The 22,035-nt window shown below is 43.9% G+C and overlaps 2 protein-coding genes and 1 long non-coding RNA gene across 16 annotated transcripts in view; 2 read left to right on the top strand and 1 right to left on the bottom strand.

The window, feature by feature from the left end:
* ARHGEF9 (Cdc42 guanine nucleotide exchange factor 9) overlaps positions 1-22,035 on the top strand; it is a 149,461-nt gene that overhangs the window by 27,398 nt on the left and 100,028 nt on the right. Inside the window, exon 1 of one of the 14 annotated variants that reach the window (XM_031005848.3) lies at positions 3,263-3,288. The exons of 7 other annotated variants lie outside the window; for them this stretch is intronic. Coding sequence is in view for 5 of the 7 variants with exons in the window: in XM_055376959.2 (XP_055232934.1) it covers positions 3,896-3,904 (9 nt within the window). In the remaining 2 variants the exon portion in view is untranslated. Of the gene's footprint in view, positions 1-3,262; positions 3,905-22,035 lie in introns of those variants that run through there. 6 more of the 14 variants (XM_055376959.2, XM_055376963.2, XM_055376960.2 and 3 more) reach the window with 6 other exon arrangements.
* LOC134757911 (uncharacterized) overlaps positions 1-22,035 on the bottom strand; it is a 280,826-nt gene that overhangs the window by 176,748 nt on the left and 82,043 nt on the right. The gene's annotated exons all lie outside the window — the stretch shown is intronic.
* LOC129530156 (uncharacterized) lies at positions 3,545-3,724 on the top strand. The gene has a single exon (XM_055376967.1). It carries the CDS (start codon positions 3,545-3,547, stop codon positions 3,722-3,724), a length of 180 nt encoding a protein of 59 aa, XP_055232942.1.

Genomic DNA, 22,035 nt, shown 5'->3' with positions numbered 1-22,035 from the left:
AAGCTGCCACAGCTCTAACCATCTGTTGGCTAGAGTATCACTATGCCTACCAGATCCTCAGTGACAAAAAAAAAAAAAAAGTCCCATTCTCTGGCTCTCAGAATGCACAAAGCCAATGGCTAGACACTGGAACCTACGGTAACACACACAAAAAAACCCCAACACTTTCACCATTGTGCTTTCCAACAGAAGCAACAGAGGCATGACTTCTGGCTCACCAACCACCTCCTTCTAAATACTGTGCATGTGCATATGATTGGCATCACTATGTCATATCCAGAACACTGGCTGCAAAGGAATCTTGGAAATGCCAGTTTATTGTTGTTGTAGTTTTTTTGGTTTTTAGCTTTTCAGCAATATAGGAAGGCAGGCTAGAAGGAGTGGATCCTTAAAAACCAATCCAGAGTATCTACCACAAGATTGACAAGAGCAAAACTGCTTTTGAGGAAAGAATTTGGGCAGAAGAGTAGAGGCTTAATTGGGGAGGGAGAGCAGCATAAGATAACTGGTAATGAATTGTGATGGATCAGAGATGATGAGGAACTGATTAAAAGTAGTGACAGCAGGAAGAGAGAAAGGGACAAATGAGAGAGATTAAGGAGGAAGAGGATCAACAGAACTAAAAGACTTGTTGGCCACCAGTGAGGTGAGGGAGAGAAAAAACTTGTAGATATTTTCTTGGTTTCTGGCAAGTTCAGTGTGTGACTGCCATTCCCAAGAGACAAAGGACTCAGGGGAAGAAGGAAACCAGCAAGAGTGGGAGGAGATGACTTCAATTTGGGACTTTTTAAGTTTGATATGCTTGTGAGATACTAAGGAGGAGATATCCAGAAAGCAGTAGAACTTTCATTCTGGGGTCCAGGAGAGCTACCTTGGAGTCATCAGCAGCTCTCTGCTTACGTGCAAGCAAGGTCCTATGTCTGTTTTGTTTCCCAGTGGTGGTGTAATTTTGTTGAAAGGAGGTGCATCAATGTGCAATGTAGATGGTAGTTCAAGCCTTGGAAGTAGATGAGCCCATTCAGTGCAAATGCAGAATGAGAAGAAAAGGGGACTGCAATCAGAACTCAGAAATCATGGCATTAATGACTGGATGAAGAAGAACCCATGCAGGAAGTGAAGACAGCATAAACATACAGGTCATGTGGATGGTGTTCCCAAGGAAAAGGAGCATTTCAGGATTGAGGAAGGCATCAGTGGAGTCAAATGGGAGAAAAGTTACGAAAGGTAAAGATTGAAACTTGGCCATGAGATTTAGTAACAAGTTGGTTGTTTTTTTTTTCCTATTCACAAGAGGTTTCAGTTTTCTATAGGACAATGAGGGTAAAGCCAGGATGCAGTGGGTTGAGGGGTCAAAAGATAATGAGGAAATAGAGACAGGATAAGACTGAACTTTCAAAGACTAGGAGAAAGACTGTAGTTGTTTATATTATGGTACTGTCCTGATCACCAGTATCTGTCTCAACATAATCTAGAAGAGTAGTTTTCAAACCGTTTTGACTATTACTTGCTATAAGAAACACATTTCACATTACAGGCCAGTACATTTATATTTATATATAACTGAAACAAAAGCATCATGAAACAGTATTTATGCTAACTATATGAACATTTTCTATAAATGGAATCATACAAAAGCCTTTTTCTCACGTCTTTCACTTAGCATGTTTTCAAAGCTCATCTATGTTGTAGCATGTATCAGTAGTTCATTCCTTTTTATGGTTAAATAATACTTCATTGTATGTATATACCACATTTTGTTTACCCATTCATCAGTTGTTGGACATTTGAATTGTTTCCATCTTCTGGCTATTGTGAATAATGCTGTTATAAGCATTCATGTATAAGTTTTTGTGTGGGCGTGTTTTCATTTTTCTTAGGTATATACCTATCTGTTCAGTCATATAATCCTATAATATAAGAGCAAAAAGGCTCTGAGAGATCTCCTGTATAAGGGAATCCTTGGTTTGAAGGCCCAGGGAACCACTGAAATTGTTTTTTTCTGAGGTGAGTGTTCTGAGGTTTAACCAAATTCTCAGATAAGTCTAAGTCCTCATTGACAGGAGGGAGACAGAAGACAGACTCCTGAGAGGAAAAGGGAATTGCCCAAAAGTCATACAGCAAGTTTGAGGTAGGGCTGAGAGTAAATTTGAAACCTCCTGGTCTCCACTCCATGGCTTTTCCCTCCTTAGCTCTAGATACCAGGTCACAGAGCAGGGCAATGATTAGAAGCAGATTGCAAGTTCTGTAGAGGATTTTCCATGGCGAATGTTTAACCCTATGCTGGCTTCCCTTCATAGTACCCAGAATGCTGGAAAATTGCAAGCTAACTGTCCTAGTCTGAAGAAACTATAATCAAGAAAGGAAATCTGACCAGGTAAGGGCAGTGGTATCAGGGAAAGCCAAATAGAATTGGATTTTGGAAATTCTGTCGTGTGTCCCTGTGATTCTGTCCACAACACTGGTTTGTTGGCTTTTTATAGCTAATTGTGGGTTGCCTGTAAATTCTTAGGCAGTGGCCAAAAGCACCTTTGCTTCCTCCTTGGCCCAGGCTCCAAACAAAGTGGCTGCTAGGCACATGCATTCTCCACAGCTACCTATCCGTTTTCCCCCCTATTCCTTCTTTCTCCTCCCCATCCTTTTTACTGCCTTTCCCCACAATTCTCTTTCTTCATTATCTTCCCTCTCTTCTCCTTCCTCCTCGTCTTTTCTTCTTTTTCTCCCTCTTCACGTGATCTCCTCCCCCTGCATCCTATTGGGTCCCTTCCCTCCCTCTTTCCCAGTCCTTTTCCTCCCCATCTCCTTATATACCCCCTCTATCCGCCCCCAGGAAGCTCCCCACCCCCAAACCAGAACTGGTGGCTGGTGACTCTCGCAGGTCTGGGGAGAGCGAGCTTGCTTGGGAGCCTTGAGGCTCTGATTGGCGGTCGCGGCTAGCACGCCAGCGCAAGTCCCGCCCCTGGGCAGCGAACGTGCTACTGCGGCATCTGTTATTGGTCGGCGGGTATGTCAGTGGCTCTGGCCGCGCCTCACGCAAGCGCCCGCAGTCGCTCGGTGAATAAAAAGGCAGCCTATGGGCTGAGCGGGGGATGGGGAGAGAAGAGGGATAGGGCCAGCGAGGGAGGGATCGAACGAGTGTCTGGCAGCCGGGAGCCCAGCGAAGAGAGCGAGCAAGCTTAGGAAAACGAGCGAAGTAAAGGGAGTAGGGGAGACTGAGACTGACCGGTAGCCAGGCAGGCGGACGGACGCACGCCCGGACAGACTGAGCAGGCGCCGGAGAACCACTCACAGGTTCCCCCCGCCTTTCCCTTTGAAAGCTAGGATTTTGCCTTTCCCGTGGCGCCCGAGAGAGAATGCTGGACTCTGCCGACTTCAGCGCAAGCTAAGATTTCTCAGCTAGGGACAAAAGATCAGCCCAATCCTGAGAAGGGGGGAACTAAGCACCCCGTCCCCATCCCCCTCCCCTCCCCCGACTAAACTCGGGCGCCAAACCCAGCCCTTCTCTAACCACCCTACTTCCTCCTCTCCTTTCTAGCATGGTGGCTGTATGGACAGTCTGACAGAACAGAGACTGACATCTCCCAATCTGCCGGCCCCCCACCTGGAACACTACAGTGTTCTGCATTGCACCATGACCCTGGATGTGCAAACTGTAGTCGTTTTTGCCGTGATTGTAGTCCTCCTGCTTGTCAATGTCATACTCATGTTTTTCCTGGGAACGCGCTGAATGGAGTCCAGCCACCTGAGCTGTCGCGAACTCTCGCTTTGATTTCATCCCGAGAGCCACCGAGAAAAAAAAAAATCACAGACAGAGACAGGGAAAGAGAGAGAGAGAACAAGCTTTCTTACTCAGGGGGGAAAACGTTTTGAGCTTCAACATGGCCTCGCTGTGATATGTATGACGTTGGTATATTATCTCTCCCTAAATCTTTTGTCGTGTCTTGTCTTTTAAGAATGCCTGCGCGTATAGTTGCCTATTGCTTGAGTGAAATTGATGAAGAAATGCTTTCTATTTAAGTGTGCATGCGTGTGTGCATTTTTAATCTATGTGGCGTTCATGGAGCAAGCTCTGCGTCCTTAAACAGTGGCTTTGCTGTCTGTGGTGTCTTAACTCATTTCCTTGAAGACTACCTTTAAACTCCATCAGGGAATTTTAGTCAAAATTTCTCTTTTGCCATCAGGAGTGCATTTGGGTTTGTTTGAGGGGAAAAGGGTTTGTGGAAGAGCATGATGAATATTTGACATCATAGGAAAGACAGTCTTTGCAGTGGATATTTAGAGGGAAAATAATCGATGCAAGGAATGGATTTAGGGAAAATGCTTCTTTAGTCTCTAAGGAGAAGCAAGAATTTGGGAAGTGACACGGGTGTGTTGTGCTGGCAGTTGGTGACTGTGTCCTTTGAATCTCAATTTGCTCTCCAGGGTTCACAATTTTCAATTTTGAAAGAAGCCACATTTAAAACACTTCTTGAACCTTAAAGCTTTAAGATATTTATAATGTCAGTTTCCTTGGAATCATGAAATAGTATGTGAAAGCATTCTCTGATTTTTTGAACTGGCAAGAGAGGACTTTGACAGGAGCTATTTGGGCTCCCTTTCCCAAAGATTGTACCCCTGGATTTGAGTTTGGGGATTTTGTTTGTCTCATCAAAAAAAAAAAAAAAAAACCACAAGAAAGAAAAACCAGCTCTTTATCCACCTTGGGAATAATAGTATTTGGATATGGCTCCTTTGGGATAATCTCGTTTGCAATGATGTTCTTGAACTACATTTTAAATGTAACTTGATAAGGCTGATGAGAAAGTGGTGATGCTATTGTTTGCTCCCCTGTTTGTTACTTTAAGATCAGAGGTCTCTGTAATTGAAACATTCCCGTAACAAACTGAAAGTCTGTAATGTGCTAAATTAAGAGTTATCAAATTTTGGTGCTAAATTTGACCACCAAAACCCAAAAACGTCTAGAAGGAAAGGGATGAGAGCATGGAAAACATGAGCTGGAAGCAACATTCCAGTTTGAGATATGACTGCTTGTCTGTATCAGATGGTGGTGGTGGTTTCTGTTGTTATTGCTATTGCTATTATTTTTATATTTCTGTTTCCTCTGAGAAAGCTCTTGGCAGAGCCAGGAAAAAAAAATGTCTCACGCCAGTCTGTATAATACTTGTTTTTTTGCGTTTTGATTTTCTTTCTCCCCTGTTAATGTAGGCAGGCTTTCCCCATTCCATTGCTTACCTGGCTTGAAATAATGCCATTTATGGCTCATGTATTATAGCAGTGAATCAGGGCACATACACATCTACACACATGCTCCCCCTCCACCCATGTGGGTGGCTGTTCATGTCTGATGTGCCAATCTGCTGGCATTATGCTGTCAAGTTCCATGTCCGGTTGTTCAGTCTCTTTGGAAGTGATTATGAAAGGAGAGGGGCTTTGAAGGGGGCCTTTGAAATTGTCTTGGCCACAGGACCCAGAGAGTATTATTTAATGGCGTCAGAGGGTGTTTTGGGCCTCAAAGCATGCTATCCTTGACTTGGTGTGGGTGAGAAGCTGAGGTTTTTGTGAGATTAGTACCATGGTGTAAACATGATCTGGGAGGTTTGCTGGCATTGATTCTTATTAATTACTCTTTGGTCCGTTTGTGGAGACCCCCTGGATGGAACTGAGAACCTATTTCTTTGCAAAGATAATTTAGTGAGTTTTTTTCCCCCCTTAGCTTCATTGTATTATTTGAAGTAAGCTTATATCTTTTCTGGGCACTTTGTTTTGATACAGTGTTGGAGAGTGGGGAATGGCTCTATGCTGGGCAGCTGCAGACCTGTTTTTGTTTTGTTTTGTTTTGTTTTGTTTTTTGTTTTTTCCATTCAGCAGCTGTTTGACCTTGGACAATTTTTTTCCTCCTCGGTGGGTTTGGGATTCCCAGTAACATTGGCATTTTTTGATGGCTCCACTAGGTGACTTCCAAGTTCTTGCATTTTATGATTTTATGACCCCTAGACACTTGAAGTTGTGGGGGGTGGGGGGGATGAGCTGGAAAGACAAGTGAAAAGGAAAAGAAAATGTTAATCAAAGGGTGATGGGAGGAGGGGAAGGATATCTGGTACTAGAGCCTGGATAACAAGTTTAAGCGAAGGGGTTTTTTTTGCCTAGTTATTTGGGAAGGAAACTGGGACAGCAATAAGGGAATGCTTTTTGACTTTTTTTCCCCCCGAGGGGAGAAGGGGTCTCTGAGACTAGTCTTTGATCTAGGTTTATGACTTAAATAGTGTCACGAAATGCCTTCTCCTCTGTGAGCCTGACAGACCTTTGGCAGAAAGCCTCTGGGAATGTATGTGTGTGTGTAGGGTGTGTGGCAGTATGTTCATGGGGGTGTGTGGGGGGGAGCACACTCCTGTGTGTGGATGCGGGGTGTGGTGGTAGGAATGAAGAAAGACAGTATTGAGTTCCACAGTTCTGAATAGCCTCCTTGTGCTAGGACCTATAAGGATCTCACAAATGCTGGGATGGATGGGTATCACCCATGCCAGTCCTCTTTTCACCACCTAAAACCTCTCAGGCCAAGGAGGTGTCTTGAATGAGCCCTTCCATTAGTAATTTAGCTGTTGAAATGGATTAGCGCTTTTAAAATTGTCTCCAGGCAAATAAAGGGATGTTGCTAGCCAGATGGCAGGCCACCATCTAGCAACCAGAAGGGAATTTGAGAGTAGAGAACAAAAGGTAGCAGTGTGACTTTTTACTTGTGTGAATCCTAAAGGTTTGGCATTTCTGCTTCAGACTTGTGAGGATATTTTTCTCTAACAAAAAGAGAAAAGAGTGGGAGAAAATGAGAAATGCAGCCCAGAGAAGCGGAACCCTATGCATTTTGACTTGTCTTCTTTTTTCCTTCCTCCTCTGCCTTCTCTCTTAATCTTTCTCCTTCTTCCTTTCTTCCCACCCCTGACACCACCTCCTCCTCCCACCTCCCCACTGTAAATGGGTGAGAAGTAAAAAAGAGAAGAGGACTTTTCCTCTCTGATTTGTCCCAACTTTTCCCAATAAAGCTCCTCCATTCCCTTCCCTCCTCTCTGGCCCCTTTGAGTAGAGGATAAGCTTTTGCCGTGTAGGAGGGGCAAAATCCCAGCTTAGGGATTTTGGCTCCTGGATCCCCATCAAAGAATTAAAGAAAATGCCCTCTATTGGTATCCTAGCAACCCCTGTATCACTGAGCACCCACTGAGCTCCAGAGCCCACCCTTTAAAGGCCCAGGCACCAATAACTCTAGAAAAAGGGGACTAGAGCCTAGCAGGACTTGGAGAGATGCTTTTGGGGAGGGAACAAAGAAAGAACAGAATCCCAATTTCCTGCAAATGCCTCGGAAACATGTCCACAGCAGACATGTAGAGCCTAGCCTCGTCCAGCTATGAGATTATTTATTAGAAAAACTCCTGGTTTCAAATTCCTTTCTAGTCAGTCCCATCTCCTTAAGATTAACTGTGCCATTTTACTGCCTAGCTTTAGTGCCAGAAGCTCTGCCGGTCCTGAAAAAACAATTTTTTTCACCCTAACTTTTGGCTGCATCAGGGAGGGGGTGAAGTGATATCTTGGTGGGAACAAACTGAACAGCATTCTTCTTCCATTGAGACAGCCTCCATCTGTCAGAACCTGCAGTGTGCTTGTGCAGTGTGCCCCAATTTTGTCTGTGGCTTGGGGAATCCTGATCAGCCTAGCTTTATAGAATTTGGGAATTTTTCTTTCTGTGGTTTTGGTGTAGTAGTTTCTGACGGGGGAGGCTGGACAAGTTGAAAGAGCAAGTTTGATAATGGAGCTGGTAAACAGGGCTTGGACCCTGGCTCAGAGACTCTCACCCACCAGTGTGTGTGTGATTCAGCTACTAGGGAGCTGAAAGATCCCAACAAGGCTGTAGGTGAGGTGCTCTTCTGCCCTTGAGGTAAGGCCCAGATTGAGAGCAACCAGAGGGCACAGTCTGGTGGTTTGAAGGATGGTAACAAAGCATGTCTTCCTCTTTAGCCTTTGTCTGCCATCTCAGTTTCTGGTCCCTTGACCTGCAGAGTGCTTGCTCTGGGCAGGGATATAAGAATTGAGCCTTTTCTCCCAAAATAACTGCCTCAGAAGACCTCCTACAAGGCATCTGGATCTTGCTCCAGTGGCTTTGCCCCAAGAAATGGGATGGAGGAGGGGAATCTTGGACTCTCTAGCTCTTATTTCCAGCTCTGCAACTTGTTCTAGGCCAACTGAGTCTCTGGCTTTCCAAGAATCCTTGATGAAAGTTTAGCTTCTGCAGTATCTGCTCAGAGTGTCTCCTTCTGTCTTAGGTAGATCTAGCTCCATAGAGTATTTAGTTTATTGTACTTTGCTCTAGCACCAAAGTACAAAGAGGAAAAACTAGAAGGGGAAGAACATAGAGGGGAGAGAAGGCTCAGGAAGCAGTCCAGTAATGACAATACTAATAACTCCTTATCAGTGCATGGGCCTATAGCGTTTATGAAGGAATTTCACATCCTTTCTAACTTGAGCATCACGTCAGCCTTGTGAAGTGGGTAGAGATGATTGTAATTCCCAGTGTTACAGATGAGGAAAGTAAAGGTCAGCAAGATTGTTGGGATGGGAGTGGGTCTGCCTTTCAAATAGAGAGGAGAGTCAGAGTTGGTCATTCCTAGCTAGTGTGATGTTGAATGTAGGGAGGGAGGGCCTGACGTGGTGGCTCACGCCTGTAATCCCGGCACTTTGGGAGGCTGAGGCCGGTGGATCACCTGAGGTCAGGATTTCGAGACCAGCCTGGCCAACATGGTGAAACGCTGTCTCTACTAAAAATACAAAAATTAGCCGGGCGTGGTGGCATGCGCCTGTAGTCCAGCTACTTGGGAGGCTGAGGCAGGAGAGTTGCTTGAACCCAGGAGGCGGAGGATGCAGTGAGCCAAGATCATGTCACTGCCCTCCAGCCTGGGTGACAGAGCGAGAGTCCGTCCCAAAAAAAAAATAAAGAAAAGGAAACAAAAGAAAGAAGGGAGATTTGGGAGTCATCCCTGAAGTCATACTAGCTTCCTCAGCTACTCACATTGTTAATAACTTTCGTTTGTATAGCACTTTTGCTCAGAATTTTCATTCTATAAAATGCCTTTTTGTCTTGAATATGCATCAAAGAGTTCTGTTTAGTTTTATGAAAACTCACTATTTGGGATCTTCAAGGTGAAAGGCCAGTGTGAATTGCTGAAGCCTAAAATACAGAATGTTTTCAAGGAACTGTAGTTTTAATACAATTGTTCTTCTCTTTGAAGCACACTTATTTTTCTATATTTCTTTAAAAATCTGCCGCCTAGAACTGTTCATGCTACTCTAGGTGCCACCTGACTGAGATCAAGTGCAAAAGAACTTTGTTTTATCTGTGAAATGTCTAATAATGCAGCCTTCTACTGATTCTCAACCCTCACTGAACATTCGGATCACTTGGGAAGCTTTTTTTAAATACCCATGCCAGGTCCCCTATCTGAGAGATTCTGATTTAATTTTCATGGGCTAGATCCCAGGGAGCTTTATTTTTTTTTTTTTTAATTTAAAGTTCCCTAAGGTGATTCAAATGTGCAGCCAGGGTTGAGAGTTAGCCTTTTGAGCATGTAGGTCCAAACCATTTACTGTCTAGTCCAGTCCTCTACTCTCTTGTGAAGTTGGCCACTTCAGGGTTTTTTGAACCAAACTTGCTACACTTTATCTTGATATGTTGGTCCATTATTCTAGCTTTCTGTGGATTTTAAAATTTTTTCTTCATGCTGTGCTACAAATTAGCAGTCCCTTCTAGCACTGCATCAGTTAAATTCTATTTGTTTGGTTGGACTATTGTTCTAGCCTTTGGGAGGTTTTTATTTTTTTTCTTCATGTCCCACAACAGGTTAGCAGCCTCTTCTAGTGTTGCATTATTTGAACACAAAATAAATGGCATTCGAGTCGTTGATTCAAAGAAACGTTTACTATGATATGATTAATGCTAGCTCTTCTGTCACCTCACCAGAGCCCCTCTTGGAGTTGGGACTTGTTAATTTTTGTATGTATCTGGTCAACCAGTGCAGACTGCACCTGGCTGTGCCAGCATTTATCCTACCAGGGTGTTAATGTGAATAACATAGCACGATAGGTTTGTTGTATGCTTTGTGGGCATCAGGATATGCTAGGTTCATAGCAAGCATCTGCCAAACTGATAGCCCCATCAGAAAAAGGAGTATAAGTTACTTGGCCTCTTACTCATGGTAAATCTGGTTGCAGGCTCCAGAGCTTCTTGTTTTTTTTCTGTGCCTACAATGCAAATGTTTCTAAACTGGGTTCAGAACTTGGCTGAGGGTCAGTACTACAACTGTAGTTTCTGTGTATTACTTTCTCCTCTTTGAAAAAGCAGGACATAATGGATTTAGCTTTAAAACAGAATATATTTTGTGCTCAAAGAGTTCCGGAAATTCTTTGTGTATGTTTCTCTTGTTGTTTTGCTTAATTGTTTCCATTAACCGAGTGGTTCTCAGCACTGGCTGCACATTGGAATCACCTGGAATATTAAGAGTAACAACAATTCCTAGAATCTTTGGGAGAGATCTGATTGAGTTGGTCATAGTGGTTTCCTGGCATCAATATTTTTCTAAGAGTTCCCTGAGGTGATGGGAATGTTCAGCCAGGGGTGAGAATGACTGCTATGGAATGCTTCATAGGAAATGTTAGCTCAGCCTGTCTGACTTATCACACATGTGACTAGGCAAGCTTCACAGATGGTGAAATTTTATTCTAGGACTGTGGGAGCCTCGATAAGTCCCAGGGGCTTGTGCTCACTCTAAAAAGGAGGAATCAACCCTAGGGAATGAGTAGTCTGGAGACCTAATTGTATTTAAAATAATCAGCTGTGAGATGGTTTGAACACTTCAGGAATAAAAAAAAAATCAGTTCCTACACATTTGCTGTAATGATGGGGAAGATTCTGCTCATTTGCTAGTGACCTCAGGCAAATTACTTCTCTCCTCTGAAATTTGGTTTTCTTCATCAGCAAAATAAGGTTAGGTGGATTTGATGACTTCAAAGATTTCTTCTAGCTCCAACAATATGTGCTTATTTTGTGATTAATATTAATGATCAACACGAGTACAGATATTATTTAAATCTAGCAGGTAATCCAGAGATCCATTTTAGCAGGTTTAGAATACACAGAATGGTTTTAAGGATAGCAGTTTTGCCTTCTTAATTATACTTGGCTTAGGTTTCTTTTAGAACAAGTGAACTTGGGTTGTATTCTTTGAGCACACACTGGCCGCCAAGCAGGAAAGGAGACTGTATGAACACGCATTGGCTGCCAAACAGGGAAGGAAGTGGTACAGTGAATTGAGTAGCTAGGGTATGCCAGTTTGGGATTCTGTTTATTAAAGAGATGTGTCATGGATAATTGAGAATTGCCTCTCATAGATATAATACCAGTCTCATAGGTCTGAAAAAGATGGATTGCTTTGACAGCTCAGAGCCCCTTCCTGCAGTATTTTAAGTAGCCATTCACTTGGTTAATAATACTACTTCTATTAATAAGAATTTCAACAAATAAGGTTTCCTATGTATTTCATAGGCTTCTTCCTCAAACCTAAAAGTAGTTAAGAAAGTGAGGCTCATAGAGATTAAGCAGCTTACTCAGTGTCAAACAGGTAGTGGTAGTGACTAGTGGTAGTGGTAGTTCTAGTGGCCTAGAACCTAGGCGTCTTGATACCACATCCTGCAGTGCTTCTGGTATAGCCTGCATAGTGGACTCTGTGGTCAGGATGCAGTCATGACTCTGAGAATTAAAGGGGTTTTACTGACATAGAGCAGTATTCAGGAGGAAGCTTTGAAGAAAGGAGCAAAAGGGGCAATGTGGAGGAAGAAAAAAGGTTTAGAGAGGGATGTGTTCAGGCCAGTTTTTCTCTTGCCCTTATCACTCTTATGTGCTAGTTCCAGGCCCCTGATGGGAACTGGCCATTGATCTTTGAGCACCAAGGTTGAGTGTTGGTAGCAGAGAAGAAGGAAAGTTGTACATGCATGGCAGAAGGATAGCATATGGAAGGCAGACTTGCAGTAGGAGAAAAAACAAGAAAAGGCCTTAGGAGCCCTAGGATTAAGCCCTGGCTCTGTACCTACCTTGCTGCCAGATCTTGATCAAGGCCCTTCCCACCTAGGTGTCAGTTTCCACGTCACTAAAATGAGAGTGGTTTCAGTAGAAGAACTGTGTTCTCAAATGGAATGTTAGCCAGAAGCTTCTATATAAAACAGGAAAAAGCACAGCTGGTCTGGTTGAAATGGGCATGGGGCAGGTATGGAGGACAGAGTCTAAAGTTCCAGGCAACCATCTTGCGTATGCAGATTTTGGTCACTAGGGGAACTGGAATTAGAAGAGTGGAGATGGCTCTGCCAAGCCCAGCCATAGTGCTTGGGGAGATAGAGCATCCTGGGATGGAGTTGTGTGATGGGGGTGGGTATTTCACTTAAGTGGCCAGGATTTACAGAGAATCACTTAGGGGCAGATATTAAAGTGCCTAGTACGACACACTGCCCCCACTCCTTTTTTTACAAGTGAGAAAACTAAGGCACAGGAGGGGAAAGGGATGGGTCCAAGGTTGCAGTGATGGTTCTGGGATTCTGATTCTTTAGATAGGGCTCTTGCCTGCTGTAACTTGCTACCTCCCCTATAGGTTTCTGGCTCTGTGCTCCCTTGGCTGGATCAGAGACCTGAATGCTCTTTCAGGTTTGGTTGGAGAGAGCAAGCTGACGAGAGGCTGGAAGAACAAGAGCTTTATATAACCTCCTGGAGAGGGAGCAGGCCTGTTAGTAGTCCTTGGAGTTCCAGGGAGTAGGATGGGGATGAGGGGAACACAGAGTCTCCTGAAGGCCACATTAGCTCTCCTGAGGCAGAGCAGTAGATGCAGCCCTGTGAGTGGCCATCTACCCTCAGGGCCCAGAGGAGGCCAGCACTGCACATCCATAGCTAGCTCTGGGAATGGCTTTGGCAGCTGATTTCTCCGCCTGCCTGCCTTCATTAGAGAAAGGAAAGCCATGTACCTCCGTGCCCAGCTGGCTGCAGGAAGGATGTACTAAGAGCCCACCCCCCACCCCCTCAGAGTGTGGTGCCTAAAGGCAGTAGCTACTTTTAGCTAAACCTCCCACAGCCTCTCCTCCACCCACTCTCTCCCTCCTCCCTCTGTGAATTGTGCAGGATGGCAAGAAGGCTGGGGAGTAGGTGCGTTGGCATTGGGATAGAGGCAGAGGAGGAGCTAGGCATCTCTAGGAGGGGCTCTGATAAGCCCTGCGTGGCAGGAGGGCTCAGAACAAAAGCAAAATGATGAGATTGCTTTGTGCTTAGGATCCAAAGGGAGTTGAGGGATTTATTAATTTCCTTTGGAGCATGCAACCAGCTGAAGTTCATGTCTTGTAAATTTAGACTGAACTGCCTGGGAAGACTTACACTCTACTTGGATTAAAAGGAAAGCAACTGGGGCTAGTGGGTACTCACTTGATTCTTAACTACTCCTCTTGAACAGTCTTACACTTTTCAGTGGATTTTGTACATCGTCTCACTTGATTTTCTCTGTGGCCCTATGAAGTGGATAGGGCAGAGATTATCTCCATTTCACAGGTGAGAAAAAGAATGTTCAAAGACTTATTGTCACATAGCTGCTTCTAGCCTGGCCTTCTGGGCTTCAGCTCTGGAAGTTACAGTGCCACTTAAAGTCACTGCAGACAGCTATATTTTCTAGAAAAATAGGTGCTGGAGCTGTCCTGATTCTAATCTCCTCATTGTGGAAGCTGGGGAACTAGGTCCAGAGAAGAAAAGGACTTGCCCAAGGAAATGTAGTACATCTGTAGTAGTGCTGGAATTAGAACATTGCCATGCAGGGATGTGAATTCCTGGACCTACAAGATGTGCAAGCCACTGTGGTCTTCCAAGGGTTGTTTGGGAAACCTGTGTGGTGTGATGGAAAGCAAAGTGTCACAGAACTAGGAGTTTGTTATTTTTCAGTTCAGGCAGAACTGTGGGTGACTGCCCCAGTGGAGGCCTGACACTCAGTAAGCCCTCTATAAAGATTTGGTTGAATGGAAGATGTACACATGAGTAAAAAGGAGGTGCAAATGTGAAGTCAGTTGCTGTGTGACCTTGAACAAATCCTATTGTCTCTGTCCCTCATTTCTCTCTGTCATTTTTGGAGGACTCTTTTTACTTCTCTCCCTTGGAAGAAGAAAGGCCCTGTGACCTGGCCCATGTCTTGGGTGCTTGGTGGAAAGCTGTTTTGTTTTCTGATTTTTGTTGTTGTTGTTGTTGTTTTTAAATAAGCTTTCTTTTATTTATCCCAAGCTCCATTTCCCATGCAGTCACACACTTGTTGCTATGAAGAGCAGACTAACTTTGTCTCTCCTCATCTCCTGCAAAGTTAAAAGAGGAACTTGGAAGAAAGCCAAAATTAATTGTGTTTTTATTTAGCACCTTCTTAAGTCCATCAAGCCATAAACCACTTAGGCACATGGCAATTAAAAAACAATTCTTGGCCCCTGGATCCTTGCCTAGGATTTGTGATGGATTACTGGGTTTTCATGATATGATCAAAAACTGTTTTAGAAATTGCAGGTTCTTGCCCAATGAGCTGTGTAGAACAAATCAACACTCTTCACTTATACTCGCATTATTTTGTTTGGAAACATCTCACTGATCTGGGGGCAGGACAAGAAGATAAAGACTATTGTATAGTCTTCTGCTCCTGACACATGTTCTTTTCTCCATTACACTATTAGGTGGCCAAAGCCAAGATTATTTTCCCAATTTTATGGCTAAGGAAATTGAAGCTCAGAGAATTGCTTTGATTGACTCAGGTCAGTACTGCATCTTAAAGTCAGTGGTGTGCTAGGAAGAACATAGTATATAGGGTTAGGTATTATCAACTCACCAGTACCAAGTGTCTCTAGGCAAGCCATTTATTAAGATTCCCTCTGTAGTTTGCTTCTGTCTAAGTATTTTGTTGTTGTTGTTTGTTTGTTTATTTTTTGAGATGGAGTCTTGCTCTGTCTCCCAGGCTGGAGTGCAGTGGTACAATCTCAGCTCACTGCAACCTCCGCCTCCCAGGTTCAAGCAATTCTCCTGCACGCCACCATGCCCAGCTAATTTTTGTATTTCTAGTAGAGTTGGGGTTTTGCCATGGTGGCCAGGCTAGTCTTAAATTCCTGACCTCAAGTGATCCACCCACCTCAGCCTCCCAAAATGCTGGGATTACAGGACTGAGCCACCACACCTGGCTCTAAGCATTTTTACAAAAGTTAATCAAGATAGAAGAAAGAAGTAGGCATATGCTACTGGATAATTGGATAGGTTGGCATTGAACCATTAATTGGTATTTTGGTGCATCTACTGGATCTACAATAAATTCATCTGGATATCATATTGTCCAGGGATACATGAGAGGCCTTTCAAAATGAAGAAAAGTGGCCCCAGATTCTGTAGTCTCTGGTGACCTACTTAGTTTGGACGCTTTCTCTTTGTGGGTTTATCTGGCCATGTTCTTAAAGACTGGGCCTTGATCCTAAAAGCAGGCTCTTTACCATTACCAGTTTCTATGGTCATCCCAAAGGATGGGGAAGAATGATTTGGATAAACTACATGTCATTTTGCCTGGGCTTTGGTGGAGATTGTATGCCATTCCTTTTACTCCAGTTGGTTCAGGCCACTGGGAAAATGAGTGTGGAATGACAAGAATAGGGAGACAACCAATAGCTTGCTGAGGGTTAGAGGGGGCCTAGCTGGGATGAGACATCTGCAGGTGCTAATCCACGTGCACATATCTACACACTGATTCTTTGTGGTGTTGTGGGGAGCAAGCAGAGTTTGTCCATAGTACTTCAGCTGAGAAGTGACTGGGTAACAGTGAGAGGAACCCAAGCATTGAGCTCATTCCTTCAGTGTACTTCTGGGGAAACTGAGGTCTAAGGAGAGGCAGGAACTTGCCCAGAGTCTCAGAATTTGTCCGTGATCTTTGCCTATTCTCTCTAGTCAGCCAATGGCTAATTTACCTTACATTTGTGAGGCTCTTTAGATGAATGAAGGGTGGCTAAGCCTCTTGGGAAAAGCACCTGTGATTACCACATTCAGGAAGTGACAGAGATGAAATTTGAACCCAGGTCTTTTGTCCTGCTTAAGAGCAGATTGACCCAGACTTGAAGGAAAGCTGTTAGAAACAAATTGATGGGGAAGAAAATTGGTTCAGCTTTGCTGTCTATCCATGCTCTATGCCCGTACCTTCACATACACATACATGATAGATCATATGCGATGCACACTTACACATACTCAGACACATGGGATGTATTTGGGACACACATGGGACACACAGCTGGAACATATTTTCACATTAACACACTTGGAACACGCATTCAGTTAAACATGGGAGGAATATTCACACTTGCACATTCTCAGCACAGGCAGGATACACACAGAGGAACACACATTCAGTTAAACATGGGAGGAATATTCACACTTGCACATTCTCAGCACAGGCAGGATACACACACAGGAACACACATGAGGGATACTTGTACACATCTGCATGTGTGAATGCACATGGATGCATATAAGGCACAGTTGTGCACCCACATACATATGGGGCATGCTGAGATGCACTCTCAGATATACTGTTACCCAGGACATGCACTCCTATACCTGAGATACACACTCCTAAAGACTACTTGGGCAAACAACACTCCACACTTGAGTGTTGAGTCACACTTGAACACACCTATGGGACATATCCACATGCTCCACACAGCCGTGTGGGACATATTTTGATGCAGAACACATCCTTCCCTTAGGGCCAGCCAGCTGTCACTTTTTCCTAAGTGGGCATGACAGGGAACTGGTCCCAGCTGGTGGGCCTCCATAAGTTTGCTCTGGCTCTCCTTTAACCTTGAAATTAGACTTGAGAGGGCAGTATGCTCAGCAATAAAATGGATGTTCAAGATGGCATGTTTTGTAGCAGGCTCTGTAAGGTAAACAGGGTTCAGAGCAGAGCCCTCAGATGTGAGTTAACAGGCAGATGCAGAAGAATGGAAAACGCAAATTGGGATTGATCAATGCAGAAAGCTTGAGCCTGCTCCTTCATCCCCCAGTTCACTTACAAACCATTGTGGAGTGATATGGTTATGAAGCAATGTCACAGAAGGCCTAAAGTCACTGGATATTAAAGTTCATCTTTCTTGGGAATGAAATAACAGTCTGGACTAGAGCAAAGATATCTAAATTGTGGGTGTTAGGGTGTGAGGGGAAGTGGTAGGATGCATAAGCGGGAGATCCCTTTGGGCAGTGGCCCATCCTCTCCTGGGTTAGTGGTGGTCTGAGACCAGCCTCATCCTTAATGACCACAACCTAGCCCCTAGGCACAGCAGCTTGGGTCATCTGGCCCCACTAATGAATACCTGCTATTTTTAGAGTTCCTTAAGCTGGAAACCAGGTCATGGTGTCCTGGGGAAGCCTTTTGTGGTCCTTGGTACCTAAGGCTGAAGCTGGAAAGACAGGGCCCTAGATTGGGTCCGAGTGAAGGGTGGGAAGCAGGGGGACACGTAGCTGGGGAATACCAGGCTTGCCTGGGAGCAGCATCCTCAGAGCCTCAGTTGGGTTACTATTAACTATAACAGCCTCATGCCCATTTCTCAGCTTTGGCTTTGAGGTCAAGAAACATGAGTTTCAGTTGCTACTCTGCCTCTTACAGTGTGTCTCAGTCACGTTCCCCTCTGCTGTCTGAGTCTTACTTGCTTTATTTATAAAACATCCAGTATTGCCCTTAGATGATGGAAAGGCTCAGCTAGGCTAAGAGTTGAGAAAATGTTTTGAAGATACACTTTTCTCCATGCATAAAGCTGCATCATCATTGTCCCTAAGCTGGATTCAATTCCTGCCAACAATTGGACCTGACTCCTATTGGAGTAGCTGTAGACAGCAAAGGCCAAAAAAAGGAGCCAAGAGAAGACACCCTCATGGAGTCAGGTTGGTCAAAGTCATGCTGAGATTACCCCCACGTATACAGATGCTTTTCAATGCCAGGTCAGTCATTCTGGGAAAGAAAACAGATTTGCAGCATTTAGGTGGTCATGTAGCTTTGGCTCCTCAGGAATCTCCTAGGTAATGAGAGAAGGGGAGGCATCAGGAGCAGGGATTTCTTCCTAAACTAGGAAATGCAAGACCTGGTCACCTGTACCTGCCACCTGCCAGAGGAGGCAGCCTAGAGTGCCAGCTCTGGCTCTAAGAGAATCCTCTTTGTGTTTGTGCTCATGGCCATTTTATCTGGTTTGCTGAGAGGGAGAAGGTCAGAAACTAGACTATGTAGTTCAAGTTTCCCCCTGCTGCACACATTGTGGGCAAAGTTCTCCTGACCCTCAGTTTTCTGGTCTGTGGAATGGGCTTAACTGTAGTCTCTCATAAGAGTTTTAAGTGCAAGACTTCATTGTGACATAGGATGTGAAAAGTGTCTTGTAAAATGTTGAACATGTGTTCCTGCTGTTTGGATTGTTAAGATTTCATCCAGGTTGTAATTACACATAGTTTGGAGGTAATTGAGAAACTTCACTTTATTTCTCTACCCCTTTCCCATACCGTTCTTTTAAGGCATTATTATATCCATTTTACAAATGGGGATACTGAGGCTCAGAGAAAAGAGAAACAAGTCTGAGGTGGCAGGATTAGGTGGTGGTAGATTCAGGACTAGAAGCCATGCCTTCAGATTCCCAACCCAATGTACTCTGGCCCTGGCCTGCCACCAATGAATTCCAGTGCTAAAGGAATCTGCCAGAGGTTACTTAAGTAAATATATAGAGAGTTAGATTTTTCTCTGACAAGCAGTACAGGGGGTTCTCTGGGGCACAGCTTTACCCAGCACTCTCCCTGCTTGCCCAAGAGAGACACACTGATTGACCCTTCATCCCTCCCACAGCAGCTCATGTCCTGCTGTCTCCGGCATGTTGGAAGCAGTGAAGAATTGGAGATGTTAGGCTGTTGTGAGAAGCAATCCTTCTGCCGGTTTAAGCCACTTCAAGACAATAGGAGGATACTTGGAGGCACAAAATCCACCTTGGTCACCCGCACCTCCTCACAGTTTTTTGGGTACCCCTGACCTGCCTAAGGGGTTGGCTGAAAGGGATCTAAGGAAATATATTTGAGGGCCTTGATCTCTGGAGGATTGTGCTAATATTTGAGGGATAAGATTATGGAAATAATCCAAGAACCAAAACTGGGAGTGTCTCTGGAGACCATTTGGGCTGACTTTCACCTGGCCTCAATGAGGACATTAAAACCCAGCTGGGCTTACCTTTTCTCCCTTAGTGTGGTTTTCCTTTGTACACCACAGATTCTCATGTTCAGTCAGATTTCCTGGAGTCTTTCTAGCTTGCTTGTTTTTGCTATTCTGAGCCCAGAAGAGGGAAGGGGTGACACATTGAGTGGAATGGTGAGAGGAAAGAGATGGAGGAATCTGATGAGCTCAGGCCTTGAGGGGCAGGCATTGGAGGAAAAGGGCTTTTGTGTCTCTCTTCATTTGTATTGCTGCTGATGCATTATTTTCCTATCTTCCACTGATTGGCTGTGGGAGCCTAATCCAATCTGTTGTTATCTTCACTTTTGCTGCTCAAACCTCCAAAATGACTACAGTATTCATTTTGAGGGATGTCTTCTGTGGGATTGGATAAGCAGTGGGGCAGGGAAGTGGGGTGGGGGAAATGCAGTGCTTCAGGAAAAATGGGGAGAGGAACTTTCTTTTCTTCAAATTTGAGAGCCCAGAGAAGTGAATAGGAAAAGGTTAGCTGGCACAGCCCTGCCAAGAAGTAGCCATGCAGTTTCCTAATCTCTTTTGACCATAGATACCTTATTTTTAAAATTTTATGTTTGGATAGGAAATATATTCACATGTTTCAAAATTCAAAAGGTCCAAGAGAGTGCACAGTGAAAAGTCTCCCTTCCACTCCCTGCCCTCTGCAGAGGCCACCAATGAGTCCTTCCAGAAAAATGTTATGTGGATGTATAAACAAATATGAATATATTCCTCTTTCTCTTTTTTATGGTAATATACAACACATATTGTTCTGTACCTTGCTATGCCTTGGAGATTCTTTGATACTTCGTTGAATTTCACCTTTTGGGGATGTGAAGATGTGCTGTGGAAAATAGAGGTTAAGAGCACTGATTCTAGAGGGAAACTGTCTGGGTTCAGGTTTGGATTCTGGCTCTATGAACTTCAACAGTTACTTTATTGTTTTTCTGAACTTTGGTTTCCTTATCTTTAAACTAGGGATCAAACAAGTTATTATATGTAAAAACTTAGATTTGTCTCTGACACATAGTAAACATTCAATAAATGTTAGCCATTTTTTATTATTAGGGAAAAAACCCCACTGGACCAGCGCCAGTAGATCTAGGTTTTCTCCTGGCCTCTGTGCTCCTGGGATAGCTGGGTAACTTCCTTTGTTCACGAATTAGTTTCCTTACCTTTAAAATGGAACAACTCATCCCCACTCTGCTTATCCCCAGGATTTCTGGGTGGGTCCAGTGAGCTCATGAATATGAAGGCAACTTAGCAATTGTGATGTTCTGAGCAGATGGAAGAAGTGCAACTTAATATTTTCATAGACACTGCTTTGGGTGGCTTGAACCCAGTGGTCTGAACTGGGTGGAAGAGGCAGTGTTTTTCCTTCTGCCAGTGGAACCCAAAAGCCATCCCTGTACTGGAGTTGTATTTTGAGTGGGAGATAGCCCATGGCAAAATTTTGAAATACTCAGGTTTTGTCTTCTGACCTTTTTTATTCCACCCCATCCCTCTCCTGACTTCCTTGTTTCATTTTTTTGGGGGGGCCGCCCCACCCCTGTCAAAACCTGCTTTTAGAAGCAAAGCAGCAGCATATGTCAAAGATGACGTCAACTTTCCATTTGAAATAATTTAATACAGCTGGCTCAGAGAGGCACTGGATCTGCCCAAGTTCATACAGCAAGTCCAGAATCAAGCTACACCTAGAGCTCATTCTTCCCATCCCAGTTTTTATTACTGACATTTGCATTTTAGTGTGAATTTGAATTTGAGATTCCTTAGCAAAACCCATCTGGTCGTGGGGGAGATTCTGGAAGTATCTTTACTAATCCTTCATACTGAAGTGTTCTTATCTTTTAATCTTCAGGGTCAGACCTGTTTGGGACCCTGAGCAGGGAGGGAAAGTCAGGTTCTGGTTTTAGTACTGAAGGGATGATGTCTATAGAGCAGTGGGAGAGAAGAGCACCAGAAAATGTTGAAAGCGGTAACCTCCAAGGTGAGACTTAGGGAGAAAATATTAGTTCTTTATATATTAAATTGTTAATCTCATTGTTATTTAATTTCTATTTTGTGGAGTTTTTTTTTTATAAAAGACATACTACATTAGTATTTAAATATTGGGATAGGTGTTTCTTGTTTCGTTTTTTGTAAAATAAATTTTATTGTGTATATTTGAGGTTTACAACATGATATTGTAATATAGATAGATAGTAAAATGGTTACTGTAGTGAAGCATATCTGTCATTTCACAGAATTACTTTTTTGTGACAAGAATAGCTAAATGTTTGTATTTTTGTTTTTAACATTAGAGGTACATGATCCAAAAACTATTGGCTACCATTCTTCTAAGACTATAGGCTTGGTTTCTAATCTTGGCAGCTCTGCTGCTAACTAACTTGATGCCTTAGGAAGCTTTTCTCATTGGAGCCTCATTTTTCTTACCTGTAAGAAAGGGAGGACTGAGCTAGCCGTGCTAACTAGTTACTTGGAAATCTCCAATCCTGACCACCTCTGAGTATAAGAATCCACTGCCTTTGGGGCTCTTGAGCTGAGACAGTTAAAAGGAGTTCAAGCCCTGATACCTTACTAGATGCTTTATCCGTCTATCAGCTGCCTTGGTTTCCTTCCCTTCTCTACCCCCACCACTTTCACCTAGCCCAGACTGGTAGATGCTTCCTTACATAAGTTTAGCGAACCTACTTGACATTGTTTTGTTACAAGCACAACC

The sequence above is a fragment of the Gorilla gorilla genome, chromosome X (assembly GCF_029281585.2).
Source record: "Gorilla gorilla gorilla isolate KB3781 chromosome X, NHGRI_mGorGor1-v2.1_pri, whole genome shotgun sequence".
In the NCBI taxonomy this organism is placed as follows: Eukaryota; Metazoa; Chordata; class Mammalia; order Primates; family Hominidae; genus Gorilla; species Gorilla gorilla.
Note: the sequence above shows the minus strand (reverse complement) of the source record. Positions and strands in the feature narration are given on the sequence as shown.

Excerpts from the sequence above, each read along its gene's own strand:
- LOC129530156 (XM_055376967.1), top strand. The coding sequence starts at position 3,545 with ATGGACAGTCTGACAGAACAGAGACTGACATCTCCCAATCTGCCGGCC.